This window comes from Microtus oregoni, unplaced genomic scaffold, assembly GCF_018167655.1.
Source record: "Microtus oregoni isolate MIOR12 unplaced genomic scaffold, Mior012 000074F_000, whole genome shotgun sequence".
Classification (NCBI taxonomy): domain Eukaryota; kingdom Metazoa; phylum Chordata; class Mammalia; order Rodentia; family Cricetidae; genus Microtus; species Microtus oregoni.
Window position 1 is genome coordinate 561,488 of NW_024543987.1, and position 17,583 is coordinate 579,070.

Here is a 17,583-nt window from a genome sequence, read left to right on the forward strand (position 1 = left end):
GAAAGGCGGAGAGAGAGGAAATGCTGCAGAAACAGACTGTGTGAAAAGTGGTCCCAGCAAGTCTGCCTGTGAGTGACAATGGGAGGAGACAGAAGTATGCATTTATGCAGTCGTGGCCACTGAAGAGGCAATTAGGACACACTTTTAAAAGGAAGGGATAGTTTGTGAGCTATGAGATATCTGTCCTGTAGGCGGCAGATTGGAGAGTCACTGGCCAGCAGAGGGAGTTTAGATCCCCACCCCTTTGGACTGACAACTTTCTATGGTTTTGCTAAATTTAACAGATTATAATTACATCATTCTCCCTTTCCTTTCCTCCCTCCAAGCCCTCCCATAGACTCCTCCTTGTTCTCTTTCAAGACCCATATAGCTCCAGATCACCTTCCCAAAGCTCAAGTACATGGGCCTACATTTAAATCTTCATACAGCAAAAATGGTGATGAGAACGGAAAAGACAGAGCAGCAAATCTCTAGCAAACGAGATGCTACTCAAAGAAATGGAGATAAACAGACACAGAGTGGCTTTGTTAAAAATAACCTGAGGCTAGACCCTGAGGGTTGGTTACATATAAGGAAATGCCTTAGCCTATCTGATGTTACCATAATAAAACACCTGAGTCTGAGTAATTTATAAGGGAAACAGCTTTATGTGGGGGTCTTCATTTTGGAAGTCCAAGAATGTGGTGTTAGCTTCTGATTGGCTTATAATGAGGGTTTTGCAATACTTCAGCTCCTGGCAGAAGGTGGAAAGGGTAGCCAGTACAGGCAGAAGCAGCACATGCGCAAGAGAAACCAAAGTGTGGTGCCAGGATTGCAACCTACTTTCATAAAAACTAATTCAGTCTCAAGAGAATTAACCAGGTCTCTTTAAGGACATATTGGAATTATATATTGGTGAAGGTGATAACTCCATGACCTATCTCTTTTTTGCTTTATTCTGGGTAGTGGAAATTGAACTTAGCACTTTATACATGCTAAGTAAGCACTCTACCACTGAGCAACCTTCCCAGTCCCTAAGTCCTCCTTAAAGATCCCAGCCCTCTCAACGCTGCTACACAGTCTACCAAGCTCCAACATGAGTCTGGAGAGGCCTAAGTCCTATTTGAATCCAAATGAAGTGGCAAGGCTTGGTTAGGGGACTAGATAAACAAATCTTAGCTTGATTTTTTAAAGCAAATTTGGACCTTGGAAAATCCTTCCATGCATCAAGCTAAGCTCAGAGACTGGAGGGGACATGAATGGACCTTTTCAGACCAGGGAGCCCATCATAGTTCTAGAGGAATACGGGAGGCTCTGCCCTGCCATCACTATCACATCTGGAGGACTCATCATTACACTTTGACAGCGAGGAGCTGGAGCAATGATCTGAGTGATGATAATGCTTGTACTTACTCATCTGCACCTTCCAGAGTCCAAACAACTTCCTGCCCTGTCACCTGCACAGAAGAGCCCAGGGCACCCTTGTGTAACCTGCTCTTGAGAGAGGCTCTTGGTTTCCTACCTCAGTCTCTAGCCTCACTGTCTGCGTCTGTAGTGTGACTGCATCAATCCAAGTGGATGGCCAACTAGGTGGTCATCTAGGCTCCGGCATAGAGTTTCCTCCCAATAGGCTGTCTCAGCTTCATTCCATCCCGCCCACCCTGCAAGTAACAGTTTAATTATATGCTCAGATCCCATTTTCAGTGGAAGGACCTGGGCATCCCTCTGTCTGGGAAGTGGAATATGACAGAAGCCCAGCTGCATGCATCTCTCCCTCTAGTCTTCCTTTTCTTTTATACTAGTACAAGATGGATCAGTCAACAGGAAAGGATGGGCAGAAGAAAAAGCAGGCACATTTGACACCATAAGACCAAAGGGCAAAGAGATTCTTTTTACCACTTTTATACTGTATATACTATAGTCCCGATGAAGGAGAAGCTTGGGATGTCAGCTCAAAGAAATTCCAAATGGGCAATGGAAGATTAGCCCTACAGATGAGGATATGACAAATGAGATGTTCACTGGGAGAGCACAGGCTGTAAATACTGCCAGGAAAGGAAGAGGTGACACCATCTGGGTGGTCTGGGGAAACCCCACTGAGGCTATACCAAGAGGCCAAACTTGGGTGGCATAAATGGCTTGATAAGCCCAATTCTTGTGTATGAGACCACCCAGAAAAACTAAATATTCAAGATAGATATGTTGTGAGTAGCTTATCTTCCCCAAACTGCTTATTTGGAGGCATATATTTATTTCTTTTGTAATTTACTGATCACATTTAGAACTTAGAAAAAATTATAGGAGATATCTGAGGGCTAATGGACATGCCTAGGGATGAAAAAGTACTGGGTAAGAACAAATTTATAAACTGGGATGACTAAGAACCTGGAAAAGAGAAAGTAGTCAGAATTGATGCTGCAGAACTCATTTGTGGCAGATGAAGCATCACGGGAACTCCTTTTGGATAAAAGTTTGAATCTGCAAAATTGCCTGATCTAGAATAAATCTGTGAGGCTCAATAGGCACAGCATTCTATCCGAGCTAGCGGGAAATCAAGCGATCAGATGGCAGTGGGCCTGGAGAGAGGTGTGAAGAGGAAGGACCTCTCCACGGTCGGCAGTTATTTGAAAAAATCTATTCATTCATTCATGTTCTCTGCCACCCGTGTGTGAGTGCATGCACAAACACCTGTATATTCCCATAGAGGTCAGAAGAGGGCATTGGGTGCCTGCTGCCACCATTATCCGCCTATTCCTTTGAGGTGGAGTCTCTTGTTTCCTTGTATAGGTTAGAAGTCAGCAAACCCTTGACTCTGTCAAACTCTGAGTTGGAGTTAGGCATGTGAAGGATGCCTGACTTGTTTTTTTTTTGTTGTTGTTGTTTTGTTTTGTTTTTGGAGACAGGGTTTCACGTATCCTAGACTTGAGTTCAAGGTCAATATATAGCCACAGATGAACTTCTGTTCCTCCTGCCTCTACCTACTAAGTGCTGGGATTGCAGGTGTGGTGGTTTGAATGGTATTGGCCCCCATAAGCTAATTGGAAGTGGCACTATTAGGAGGTATGGCTTTGATGAAGTAGGTATGGCCTTGTTGGAGGAAGTGTGTTACTGTGGGGGCGGGCTTTGAGGTTTCCTATGCTTGAGATACCACCCAGTATTCCAGTCAACTTCCTGTTGGCCAGCACCCTGTCTGCTTGCATGCCACCATGCCCCCTGTCATGATGATACTGGAATGAACCTCTGAATTGTAAGCCTCCACCTCCAACACTTTCCCCAATTAAGTGTTGCCTCTTCACAGCAATAGAAACCCTAGCTGAACACAAAGGTGTGATGTGGGAGTGATTTCTTATTAATAAAGAAACTGCCTAGACCCATTTGATAGGCCAACCCTTAGGTAGGCGGAGTAAACAGAATGGAATGCTGGGAGAAAGAAGCTGAGTCAGGGAGTCGCCATGATTCTCCCACTCCAGACAGACGCAGGTTAAGATCATTCCTGGTAAGCCAGCTCGTGGGCTACACAGATTAATAGAAATGGGTTAGATCAATATGTAAAAGCTAGCCAATAAGAAACTGAAACTAATGGGTCAGGCAGTGTTTAAAAGAATACAGTTTCCGTGTAATTATTTCGGGTAAAGCTAGCCGGGTGGCGGGACACAGCCCGCCGCTCCGTATTGCAACAAAGGTGTGCAGCACCACACCCTGACTATGCAGTGTCAGGGATCAAATCTAGGACTCTCGGTTCTTGGCAAGCACTCTGCCAATTAACTGCAATCCCGGGCCCTGGTCAGTGGTGAACATGACAAAAAAAAAAAAAAAAAAAAAAAAAAAAGAGCTGCCAAAGCCAACAGGACAATACTCTTGCAACAACTGTCTGGGTTTAGCTGAACTCAGCATATGGCTCCCTTGGCAAGCCTTCTCCTTCCATGTGTGGAGAGGGCCTCAAGCCATACCTGCCAGGCTTTTTCTAACAAGAGCTAACTCTTCTCACATGGGCTCTTTGCCTTCCCAGATAAATCTGGAGATTTTATGTAACCTAGGCCCTAAGTACTTAGACCCACAGGGTTGGGGGCAAATGCCCGGGGTAGGCAGACCCTTATCTTCAAAACTGGATAACATCTCTCAGTTCCTATTGCAATTAGTAAGCTGGCAGCCTGCTGCATGCGTAAGTCTGGAAGTAGGAAAAGTGAGCCCGAATCACAGTGGCAGAGACAGACATCTTCAGGGCAGTTTTCTGAGGCCTTGTGACTGAGAGGCGAGTGTTCCCCCTAAGGAACACTGTGGTGTTCCTCCAAGACCCCAAGGGGAGTCTTTCTTAGAGGTGTCTGATTTGGTACAATGGTACCAACTTCAAAGGGCCCATTCAGCAGACATGCACTGGGGTGTCATGTAGCTTCTGGTGATCTGCCTGCTCCTCTTAGGAGGTTCACAGCCTGGGACATTCCTGAATCACTACCATTCGAAAGCATTATCTTTCCAAAGACTTATTCTAATGGTTACCTCTTTCTAATGGCATCAAGACACTGTTCCTGCTAGTCTCAACACCAGCCCTTTTTCCCTGTTACACCTGGCCAAAAATGGTAGCACATGTGCCTTGCTTTAGTAGAGCTCTCCGAATATTTCATCTTTCCATTCTGATGTGCAATTGTACTGCCAAGGCTCAAAATAAGCAGTGACTGAATCTAGGCTCTCTCATAAATAGCTTACATAATTGCTTTAAAATATGCACCACAAGATCAATGAGAACTCGCCCCTGGAAAACCTTGAGGAAAAGCCACAGAGCATTTGTCATACTGGAGAGAGAATCCACTGAGCCGTCTCAGGAAGAAAGTCCACCAGGAATTACAAAAGGTCTGATGGTTACTCTCCTGAGTCCATTTCCTGGCAGAAAATATGCCAGTCTCACCAGCATGCTCGGGTGATGCCTGCTGAGTCAAGAAGCTTGCTGTGGAAGAAATGCCATTTGCTTCTGTCTATTATGATCATTGCAGACTGCCCTCTTTTCTGGGTGAATGACTGCAACCCCGATCACTGGCAAGACAAGATGACATCTGCCGAGACTGGTAGCAGAATGTTTCAGACGCCATCGCCCACACAGTGTCTTCATGTTAATGATTCTGATCATTGTCATACTGTCACCTCGGCAAATGGCAGCTCCTGGCTCCACCACATTGTCACTGACTCACCAAAATTCTAGGTATAGCAATAAAGCCTGGCATAGCAATAGATTCAAAGCAATAAAGGCCAGCAGGATGAAAGGGGAAGCTCTAATGGAAACTTCAAAAACCTAAATTAGACAAGCACTTCTCAGCTAGGCATGACTATATTTGATAGGTATGACCATTGTTTCCCTAAAATTGAGCTTTCTACTTCATAAGGATGAAGTTTCAAAAAGAAATGATGGCTGCCTGTCTGGGGTTGCAGAGATGCCCATGGGGCTCCACAAAATATGCATGTCCCAACAAATAAGCCACACCATGTCCCCTCGGTACTAACAACTTCACTTTCCTGAAGAAGTACTTCTCTTGATGCCTTATATAACAAAGAGCTTCTAAAACAGTACATTCTTGCATGAGTGAATTCGTGGCCACAGCAAAATAAGACCAGGAATTTAAAGGCAGAGGGCCACAACGGAGGTAACTCTGGGGTTTGCCCATTCATTTGAAAAATGGTCTAGTGTTTACCCCAGACTTCGAAATCATGCCCCCGTCACCATAAAAATGACAACTATATGAAGGAAGGCATATGTTGATTAGGTAGATTTAGTCTTTCCATGATGTAAATACACAGTAACCTCTTGGAATCTGTGATTGATTTGTGACATGATCCCCTATGGACATCAAAACTCACTGATACTATGATCAAATCCTTTATATAATGGTATACGGCTTGCACACAACCTGAGTCTTTCCTCCCGTTTGCACAAAATCACCTTTAGATTACTTATAAGTAGCTGCCACTGTATTGTCAGGGAATAATTTTTAAGTATCTGTGTGTTCAACACAGACACATTTTTACAAAACCATTTTCAGTCCATGGTTGGTTCAGCCGTGGATGCGAAGTCTGTGGCAACTTCCAAAAAATCATGTTTCATGGCAATTACCTGCAATTTGATCTTCCAGTTTTCTTTTTCCAAGTAAATCATACTGTCTCAATCAGAACCATAATAAAACAACACCTAGCAGAAAGGCCAAAGGAGGAGAATCACAACCAAGGATTTTCCAGACTCACAAAGACCAGTCCAGAAGTATGCCTCAAGCCATGTGGATGGCCCTTTTCCCACTCTCTCAGGCCCAGCATACTGAGGATCCTTCAGAAAGCCTTGAATGCCAGCCTTTCTGCTCAGCTCTGAGTCAACAAGGGCAGAAACTGCTTACTTTATTTATCTACCATGACCAGCCCTGGAAAAAGTTCTCCAAAATACTAAGGGAATGACTAAAAAATCAAACATAGTTGTCAGGCAACAGATCCAGGAAAAAATATGAGAAATAACATGAAGATTGTGTGAATTCATGGTCACAGCAAAGTAAGACCAGGAATTTAAAGGCAGAGGACCACAACATGAAGATTGTGTCATTCTTTGCTTGGTTATTTCTATAAATGTATTTTACATATCACTGGGTATCTTTTAGATGGCTATTCAACAAAATTCTTAGCCTCATTTGGATTCCTTGGGAAATTAATCAAGATATCAACATAATGGGTTGATTTGGTCAGCTGAAGCAAAATGAACCAGAGTTTAGCATTACTTCATACTTGTGGCTAGTTTTCCCCCACCCTTGCAGATAGTAATTGTAACAGCTAGAATGGTTAATATATACAGGACAATTTACCCACTACTAGACACACTTTGAGGCATCTCCCAACATTATGCCATTAGATCATAAAATGAGTTTTCAGTTCAAGGCCATACTTTTTTCTATGTTTTGTTTTTGTTTTTGAGACAGGGTTTCTCTGTGTTACAGTCCTGGCTATCCTGGAACTTGCTTTGTAGACCAGGCTGGCCTTGAACTCACTAAGATCTGCCTGTCTCTGCCTCCCAAATACTGGGATTAAAGGCATGAGCCACCACCGCCCAGCCCAAGGCCATACTTTTAATATATTTTAATAGCTTACAATCTTGGAATGTTTACGTTGAGAATGTGTTATGTTCTATACCTGTTATTCTCTCTAGGTATTAGAACCAGAGCTCTGGAGAATTTAAATTCTGCTTCCTCCGGATTTTTGGAACCTTGATGCTCAAAGTGTCAACATCACCTGGGAGTTTGTTAGAGATGCTGGCTTTTAAAACAAATATACATATTCTTCTAAACAGCACATGTACCATTAAATGGTAGTTTGACAATCTACTAACACTGTAGCTATCCTTCCTGTATATTAGCTCTGGCGATATAACAAAGTCACTGTGATGGTTAAAAATTGTCAATTTGACAAGATCTAGAATCATTTAGGAGACAAAATTCTAGGCATGTCTATTAGGGAGTTTCCCCCTCTGGTTCCTGACTTGCTATAATTTGACTAGCTGTCCCAGTCTTTCATTGCCATGATTTTCCACTATGATGGCCTGTAATCTTGAGCTGTAAGCCAAAACAAACACTTCCTTTCAGAAGATGCATTTGTCAGATCCTTCACTACAACAACTAGAAAAGTAAATAATACAGCCAGGCTTAGCCTGATCCAAGAGCAGAACCCTCCCTGGGCCCAAAGAGGCCCCATGCCAGAAAAGGTTGGCAGAAGTCAGACAAATGCCTCAGGAAAGGGCTGCGAGGTAAAGAACAGGACGAATAAATGAGATCAAACAGCTGAACCTTTATACTGTAAAGAACTTCCAGTTTTCACCATTTGTGTTACATCTTTAGCAGAGAAACAATACACAAGGAGTGAGGCAAACAGAATGGGTCATCTGAACAGCATCGCCATCAAACCAGTCCCCACAGAGAAAGAGACAACCTGGATGTTTAGAAATACGCATTTAAGTATATGTATACACATACGCAAATATAGTAGAAATTAGCAGGCTGTGTCTTCCATTCTTAGTCTCAAAATGTGATTTTCAGCAGCTTTCAATACTGGCTACTTCTGCACCCCCAAGGACTGTGCTATGCAAAACATGAGGTGTGTACTTACCATATAGAGTTCCCAGGGTTCTGACAATTTCCCCGGGAATTCCAATGTGCAGGTACTGTATTAAGTGCTCTATATACATTAAACCCTGGATAATTTTTACCAGCTGGTAAACAGTGAATAATGGGTTTGTCCTATGGCAACCATGGGCTCAGAAGCCAAGCCCATTAAACATTCCAATGTCAGTACTCTTTTGTTTTATACCAAAAGATCTCTACCTCCCAAGTCTCATCATGGAAGCCACAATTCTGACAGAATGGGAGACACTGAGATCAAAGCCAGGGAGACTTACATTCCCTTCCTTGTCAAAGTCCGGTGGAAGTAACTTCACAAAGTTATCAGGGAACACTCCTCGTCTGCCATTGAGCTCTCCTTCCCACCAGCCTACATCGATGCAGTCCTAGAAACAGCAGAACGGAAAGTAAGAAATGGGGGCAGACAGGTATGGCATCATGATGCGAGACAATAGAAGCTCTTTCCTTTTTTTCCCTTTGTGGTGCTGGGGATGGAACCCACAGACCTATATGTACTAGTCAAATGCTCTACCTTTTCAGCTACATGCCCAGCCCAAGTAACCCATTCTTTCAGGGGGCTAGCAATGTGACAATTTACTAATTTAGCATGGAGTTCAAAGTCAGAAGGAATAATAGATGCTACCCACAAGGATTCAAAACCCAGTTGGGATTTTAGATGCCCAGTGTGGTTGTTTGAAAGAAAATGGTCCCCAAAGGGAGTGACACTTTAGGAGGTGTGGTCATGTTAGAGTAAGTGTGGCCTTGTTGGAAGGAGTGCATCACTGTGGAGGTGGGCTTTGAGGTCTCATATATATGTGTCTCTGCACAACAATAGACACCTTAACTAAGACACTAACAATCTAACTTTTTTGTTTGTTTTAGCTTCGTTTTTTTTGGTTGTTTTTTTCTTTTTTGAGATTGAATCTCATGTATCAGACTGGCCTTGAACTATTGATCCTCCTCCTCCAACTCATGAGTGTCAGAATTTCAGGGTTTCTCCGTAGCCTTTTGGTTCCTGTCCTGGAAGTAGCTCTTGTAGACCAGGCTGGCCTCGAACTCCCAGAGATTCGCCTGCCTCTGCCTCCCGAGTGCTGGGATTAAAGGTGTGCGCCACCACCACCCAGCTCCTTTATCATCTTTTGATACCAACAGGGCACAGTTGTCTCCAGGACCTAGTCACCATAACCTAGTCATTTATTTAGATCTCTTTGAGTAAATTCTATTCCATCCACCCATCGAAGCTTCTTGAACAGCGATTTTGTGGCTGTGCAGAGGGCATTGAGCAAGACTTGCAAGAGTTGCACCTTTTCCAGGCTTCCACATTGAGATCCTTGGGCCTCAGAACCACTCATAGCCTGTCCCCTTTTCAAATCATTGGACGTAAACTCCTCTACGTCCTCGGAGTCCAGCACCACTTCTATGATCTAAACCAAGACTCAGCCTATGGCAAAGCTCCTCTATTCCAGTACATGTACAATATAAACATCATTGTCAAGAGAGTGTGACACCCTTGAGTTAAAATAAAAGTACAAATATCTAGCTGAAACCCAAGTGAGGGAGCATTTTCTAGAAAGTGCTCACAACCCAGAAGTTATAAACAAAGTAAGATGGTCAAGAGAGGGGATCATGCTCTGGGGGCTGGGAAGAGATCCCACCATCCTCTACAACAGGGACAGAGATGAGGACAGGAGGGTTCCAGCACCAGATATAGAGCCAGAGGGCCATGGATTTGTGGTTCGTTGGTGCCTTGCTAGCTCAGACGTTCCAGCAAGGTGAGCTACACATCATATTGTTTTGCCTGTATGCCCCTCGGCCCTTAGCACAATCCCCTCTATGATAGATATGCACATTGATAAAGACTCTAAAATCTGTAATCTCTTGAAGTCCAACATTTAGATTACGCAGACAATAGCGCCTAACCCCACTGCAGGGTTAGGCCCATGGTATTGGTGACAAGGGAAAACTTGCCCTTTAGAAGAGAACGCAGATTTTGGAGATCAGTTTTTTGTTACAAACTGAAAAGTCTGGACCTAACCAACACCATAAAACACATATACCAGAAGCACCAAGCTCATATTTACCCAGAGAAAAACAGGGTTCAAAAGACTTGCAACAAGAGAGAATGCTGACCTTTCTGGACAATTAGAATAATTCCAGGTAAATAGTATGGTTATGCCCCTTGTTTACATCACCCTCTAAACAGTCTAGCATCAATCCCAAAGAAGGGATGGTAGTGGCATAACTTAATGGCTTCTGAGGTTGTTATAAATGTCATCAATGGCATTAGAAAAACTTAGAAAGCACAAGGGGGTGGGGATTGTTTACCATGAATTGATCTTTAGAAATTAAGTTTTTCAATCTAGAAGATTCTGCTTCCAGGGATATTCCTGGAACACCCCCATCATCTCTTTGTGCATGTATCCTTTTTAGCTTCAAAACCCAACATGAAATATACTTTTAGGCAGGCAAGTATGATGAATGCCTTCTTTCCCTAACATTCACCTGTGTTAATTCACACTTCACCATACTCAATTCAATAAATAGATCTATCTGTAAGTGCACAAGTACTTTGAAGTTGTGTAGGTACTAAACATTAAACATGCAGGCTCATAGTACCTACTCCCTATGTCTCAACTTTCTTAATGCTGCAAACCTTTTTAATATAGTTCCTCATGTGACACACAACCATAAAATTATTTTCACTCCTACATCATAACTATAATTTTGCTACTGCTATGAACCATAATGTAATGTTTTCTGATGGTCTTAGGAATGTTCAACACTCAAGGGCATCATAACCCACAGGCCGAGAACTGATGCCCTAGGAGTTTAGAGATGGATGTAGGAGACAGACAAGGCGATATTCCATGGTGTCCTTTTTGAAAATAGTTCTTAGCCATATGGTCTGGTATGAAAAGAAGACGGAATCATTATCGGCTTTTCAAATCGTCTAAAATCTTCCTATGTGAGAAGGGTTTGCTTTCGGGAGGACTGGGCTTTCCTTCTCATCCGTTTGCACTCATCTTGATACCAAATCATTTCCATCAAAGACATGCAAAGATTGTTTTAGTGCTACACTTCTTTCAAACTTTCTAAGTGGTGCAAAACCATTTTTCACCTTAGCTTTAATCAAACAATAATTTGATTTCTTGTAAGAATGATTTCAATATGCCAAGAGCCTGTTCAGCATCACTTGAGAACTCAAGCATCTCGACGTGGAGAAAACAGTGCATAACGCCCACATGTTTATCATGTCTCCTATCAGCAGTAACTGGCTTCAATCTAAACTCTGCTCCTTAAGGAAAACACTAGCACATAATTATCAAGTAATACAAAGCAAGAGCGGGAGAGTGCAAAGGGCAGGCACAGTATGTCTATTGTTCTCATGAGTATAAGAATAAACACATGATCCATGGACTAGATAAACAGAGACACAGAAGAAAACTGCCTGGGTGGCTGGGAACTAGGAAGAGTCAAGCCAGGCGGCTACTGCAGAACAAAGACCAGGCACAGGGCCGGATTTGCAGGCTGAGTTAGAGATCTAGACACAACCAAAGCATTTTCCTCTAGCAATGAAACTAACTTATGAGAAACAAGGGGGGCGGGGAGATGGCCAAGTGCTAAATGCAAACATGTCCTTTACACCAAAGCAGACAAAAGATTTAGGTTTTTGCTGGGCAGTGGCTGCACACACCTTTAATCTCATCACTCAGGAGGCAGAGGCAGGCGGATCTCTGTGAGTTTAAGGACTGTACTTCCAGAAGTACAAAATAGTAGTGGATTCTACTTATTTGAGGACCTAAAATGTACAGGATAGGAGAGTGGTTTGGGAATAAGAGAAAATCACCATGTTCTCCTGGGATTCTCAAGCTCAGAACCTCATGGGAGAAGAAGATACAGTGAATCCAAACATCAAAGAGCCACTGTCCTAGAGGTTTTGGCTGGATTTAAAAATAACTAGAAGCAGCTGGGAAGTCTGAGAAAAGAAAGGGGTGAGAAGTGAGGCCATGAGAAGGTTAACGGCCAGATCACTGGGCTTGAAGAAAAGGGAGCGATAGAGCAGGGAACTGGGATCACAGCAGAGATCACCTAAGAACTGGAGTTGAGTGCACAGATCAGCTATCTGCTGCAGAACCCGAGGTCTGAGGCAAAGTGATACCTAGTAGTGACAGGGATAGAATGGAGGGGTGGGTGGTCAATGACTTGTAAGTCCAGTACACCATCAGTGTCCTTAAAGAGAGAACCTAATGAAGTTAGGACCATAAGGTAGTAAGTAGCTGACGATTGAGGAAAGAGGCAATGTGGCCAAAACACTGTAATTTATTTCCAAACATTTATACAATGGAATATTACTCAGCTATTAAAAACATGACATCATGAAATTTGCAGGCAAATGGATGGAACTAGAAAAGATCATCCTTAGTGAGGTAACCCAGACCCAGAAAGACAAACAGTATGTACTCACTCATAAGTGGATATTAGCTGTTACATAAAGGATAATCATGATACAATCCACAGAACCAGAGAGGTCACGTAACAAAGGAGGGTTTAAGGAAGGACACTTGTATCTCCCTGGGAAGGGGAAATAGAAGAGATTTTGCAGGTGAACTGGGAGTGGGCAGAGATGGGAACCGGAGGGATCAGGTGGGAGGGATATGGAGGGAGAGAGTACTGAGAGAGAAGACTGGCTTTGGGAGGTATCTTGGGAGTAGTGTGGAAAACTAGTGCAGTGAAAACTTCCTGGACTCTACGAGGGTGACCCTAGTGAAGACTCCTAGTAATGGGGAATGCAGACCAGTTGGTCATCTTCTGTAACCAGACAAGTGGTGGGATTGGGACACCAGCCCAGCCACAAAACCTTCCAACTACAATGTGTCCTGCCTATAAGATGCGCTTGGGGTGATAGTGGTGCAGAACTTATGGGAGTCCCCACCAACGACTGCTTCAACTTGAGGTCCACACCAGGAGAGGGAGCCCATGACACTGCCCGGATGGCCAGGAACCAAGGCTGGATAGCCCAGAGACCTAGGATAGACCCTAACATGACTGGCAAAAAAAGAAAAACAAGTCAATGAAATGATTCTTAATGCTTTTCTGTTATACTCGTAAACTGGAGTCTAACCCAATCATCAGAGAGGTTTCCTTCAGCTACTGATGGGAGCAGATGCAGAGACCCACAAACAAACAAACATCAGGCAGAACTCAGGATGAGGGAAGAGTGGCAGGGAAGGATTGTAGGAGCCAAATGGGTCAAGGATACCATGAGAACACAGCCACATAATCAACCAAGCAGAGCTCATACTCTTGAGACTAACGCGACAATCACAGAGCCTGTATGAGTCTGAGCTGGGTCCTCTGCATGCTATGGCTGTGTACCATGGTGCTCTGTGTGACTCCTAACAGTAGGAGTGGAGAGTGTCTCTGACTCTTTGCCTGATCTTGGGAACTTTTTCCTCCTACTGGGTCACCTCGTCCAACCTTAATATGAGGTGAGGCGCCTAGTCTTATTGTACTTTGTTATGTCATGTTCAGTTGATATCCCTGGGGGGCCTGCTCTTTTCTGAAGGGAAAGAAGGAAGAGCGCATCTGGGGGAGAGAGGAAGTATGTGTGGGGGAAACTGGGAGGAGTGAGTGGAGGGAGGGGAAACTATGATCAGGATATAATGTAAGAGAGAAGAATAAATTTAAAAAATAATGAAAACAGGCATAGACCAAGCTGACAATCACTCTGGGAGATTTTCGGGGTCTAATAAGGAGCGAAAGGGCAGCATAGGCATGTGAGATGACCTGTGAATGAGGCAGACGGTAGAAGTGAAATAAAAAACAGCATATCTGAAGTGTGACCTACACACATCCCAGCATAGCTATGAATACAGTCCAATGCATTTGTATATAACGACATCGTGTCCCTGTGTCAGAAGGTTGGACACACAGAATAGATGAAAGCTTCTGGGAAAAAATGATGTTTAATAATAAGCTCTACTGGCATCACAGAAGGGGCAAGGAGAGCTGGAGCCTTATGAAAAGAATGAAAAAATTATATTTCTGACAAAGAATGTTCACTCTTCCACGATGAAGCCTTCAACAAAATGGCACAAATGGTTTGTCTATGGCTCCCAGTTAGGCAGATTATCAGGGTCAAATAGGATATGCCCCTTCATGAAATGCAAATGCTAACTTTTCTTATAAGAGTGATGGAACTGAGGGATATTACAGCCAGAGATACTATGCTTTGGGTTAGTCACATATCACAAATAAGGGAGAATATGCTAGCACATGTGTTGGCCATTACATATTTTGTCTGATGTATTCTTAAAATAAATTTAAATTAAAATAGAATTCTACAACTTTCCCCTCTTCAGCCCCACTCAGGTATTCTTAATGGAACAAGAGAGAAGAAGAGAGCAAATGAGCCACACGGTACAGTGAGAACTCTCTAGATCTGTTGGTTGTTACGTGAGATGATCTCCGTAAAGAGCAGTGCACTGGCGATTGTTACAGTCGTTATTGGGATTGTATGGGCTGGCCTAAATAGCTAAGGGCTAATATGGTCATAACACATCTTGAGACAAGGTCTCATGTGGTCCAGGTTAGACTCAAACTCATCATGTAGCTGGGGATACCCTCTTGATCCTCCCACATGCACCTCCCAAGTACGGGGATTATGGGTTTGCACTATACCAAGCTGATTCATGGGATACTGGGGATTGCATCCGTAACTTTGTGCATGGTAGGTAAGTCCTCTACCACCTGAGCTGCAATCTCAGCCCAAGGACTCTTCTTAATTAAACTCTCATGCAGTTATCTTGTGAAGCCCAGGCCCTCACATCGTTTCTGAGCACTGATAGGCCACTTCTAGTCCTCTCTTCCCATCATGAGCCAATTCAAGACCCTGGCAAGAACTTTTTCTTGGGCTAATTCAAGACCCTGGCAAGAACTTATTCTTGGGAAGGGGCCAAAGGGTGGCAAGCCAAGGCCCTAGGGTGTGTCTGAAGCAGGAGACCTCAATACCATACCTCCGTTTGTTCAGCCCTGCCAGCATAGCCACAGGGAACCTGGCTGAAGTAATTTAGTACTCCACACAGCTACTGTGCCAGGGACCAGCTGAGAGTAACAGAGACAACCTGTTGTCATGGTGAGCTCCATCTGACAAGAGGCAACAATGAGACTTGATAGATCTACCTTGGGCTAGTCACTTCAAAGACTGAAAAACAGACAAATTTACAACCTGGCTTGTAAATTGATTGAGAGAATATACCATGATTTCATCTTTAGCTCTTTTTTGTCTAGAGTGTAAATGGATCTATTAGACAGTTGGCTCTCAAATCTGGCTGCACATTAAAATTATTTGAGAATTTAAGTGCCCAAGGCCTGGACCAAACCCCTCATCAATTAAATCACAGCTTGGAATAGGAAAATATAAGACATTTGTGTTTTTAAAAAAGCCCCTGGGGAATTACAAAGGCAAGCAGAGAAGTATCCTTCTTGTTTAGGGATTAAAAAATGTCAATTCACATTTTAAAACGATGGGGTGAGTCTGTACCCACTGCCTCCCAGAGCTCCCCAGGCCGCTGGACTGCTGCTGCTCCGGGGCAGGCTTCCAGGTCTCAGTATGGGCAAACTGTTTTTAAAGCAAGGATCTGTCTTCATGCTGCATGACTCTGGCTAAATGGATAAACAGCTGGATGGGCGAAACTTGTTATAATTGACATTTTGTTAAATCTTAAGTTCTTAATTTTTGAGAATTTCATACATGAGAACTGTATTGATACCGTTCTGACTCTCGTCTCTCCTTCCAACTCCTCTTGTGCCCCCACTCCCTCTCCAATTCATGACCTTTTCTTTTGAAATTATTATTGCTGCATATGTATGTGTGCATATAGACACCTACACAGCTTATTAGTGTGTGTACAACACATCGCTATACCCAAGGCTCAAGGAACATTGCAAAAGAGTAATCAGAAAGATTACTGTCAGAGCCAGAGGTCATGCCTGCTGTGAGCTAGCGTATTTTTGATAGAACAAGGGAAGTTGCACCCATAAAATTTCAACAATATGATATGATTGTCTAAGCAGCACCTGCGCAATAATAACACCAATTAACAGGCCAATGTTGATGGGAGAAATTTTACAGGGCCCTTTCCTAGATGAAGAGTCACAGGCAATGGATGCCGAGGGCAGGGACATCAGTTTTCTCTAAGAATGAGTCCCCTAATAGATTATCAAAGCCCTAAACACGTGCACACTTCCATTTTCAAACAGCAGAAGTGAGAGCAAGTTAAATAGGAATAGGGTAGTTCCGTAAGCTAAGCTTCACATATACTCAATTTTAAATTATCTGTAGCTACAGGAAATACTCAAAAGCGCCCTCAAAAGATGGGATCACATTTCCTCAGGAATCATCAGTGTCTTGATGGAGTACAAAGGGAAGCATGCAGCTTGGGAAATCGTTTGTCAATCCCCCAAACGCAACGGTAAGAATGGATTCACCACCGCGCCCAAATCAAAGAGAAGACTGACTCTATTCAAGCCTTCTAGTGGCCAGCGAGCTCCCTAGCACTGGTTTTCTACAAATGACACAGCAAGGCTGCTTTAGTGGGCATCTAAGGTGGCTGGGGTATGATGTGAGGAGGAGAAACAGTGTTGATCACTTTCAATACGGCTGGTAAGTGGGCCTTGGAGTGCCCTGAGGAGAGCTCCACACGCTCAGCATTCACGCACAATAGAGAATTACTGTCTAATATTTACTCACGAGTGTCTTCCGCATGGTGCTTGGGAAAGAGCTGCAGAAAAGCTCGGGGGAAGCTGAAGCCCAGAACAACTTGACTCTGCTTCCACCTGTTACCGCCTCCCCAAGAGATGTACTTCTGCTGGATGGCTTAGACTGTTGCCCAGAATTCCCTGAGCCCAGAAGTCAGTTCCCAAAGCAGGCCCGTTGACAGCATGGTTCATGAGGTGGCAAGGAGGAAAGAGAACTATATGCTGTCCCCGTGGCAGAAGAAATGCTTGCAGACCAGAGTTAATTGGGGAGGGGGGCCCAGAGACACAAGAAACAGCCCTATCCATGAAAATGGTGCAAGTCCACTCAAGAAAATGCCACATTCAAACAGCAACACATGAAAGGTTAAATAAGCCATTCATTGCTCTATTGTTCTAGGAAGCCCATCCACTTCTAAAAACTCCTGGCCTTCTTATTAGACAATAAGTTATATACTTTTCTGTACTAATGACCATTTTCTTTTTCATTTTACATATTGCATAGCTAAATGAATAGCAAATCAAAATCGAGATGCCATTAGCACGTGCTGATGTCGGAAAGCTGAACTTAGAAATGCTGCCACATCTTTTCCAAGCTACCCAAACCGAAGCTGCTTCTTCACATGGTGAGTTATTTATGATCGCGGGCTCTCAAAAGAGCTTGGGTTTTCTTACCTCCCTGGAGAGAGTGCTGACTTTTGTTATGGTGGGA

General features: G+C 43.5%; 1 protein-coding gene across 10 annotated transcripts in view; it reads right to left on the bottom strand.

The window, feature by feature from the left end:
• Sh3kbp1 (SH3 domain containing kinase binding protein 1) overlaps nt 1–17,583 on the bottom strand; it is a 317,007-nt gene that overhangs the window by 61,108 nt on the left and 238,316 nt on the right. For all 10 annotated transcript variants that reach the window (XM_041642315.1, XM_041642313.1, XM_041642317.1 and 7 more), the window contains one exon: nt 8,393–8,500. In XM_041642315.1, coding sequence (XP_041498249.1) covers nt 8,393–8,500 — 108 coding nt within the window. The remainder of the gene's footprint in view (nt 1–8,392; nt 8,501–17,583) is intronic.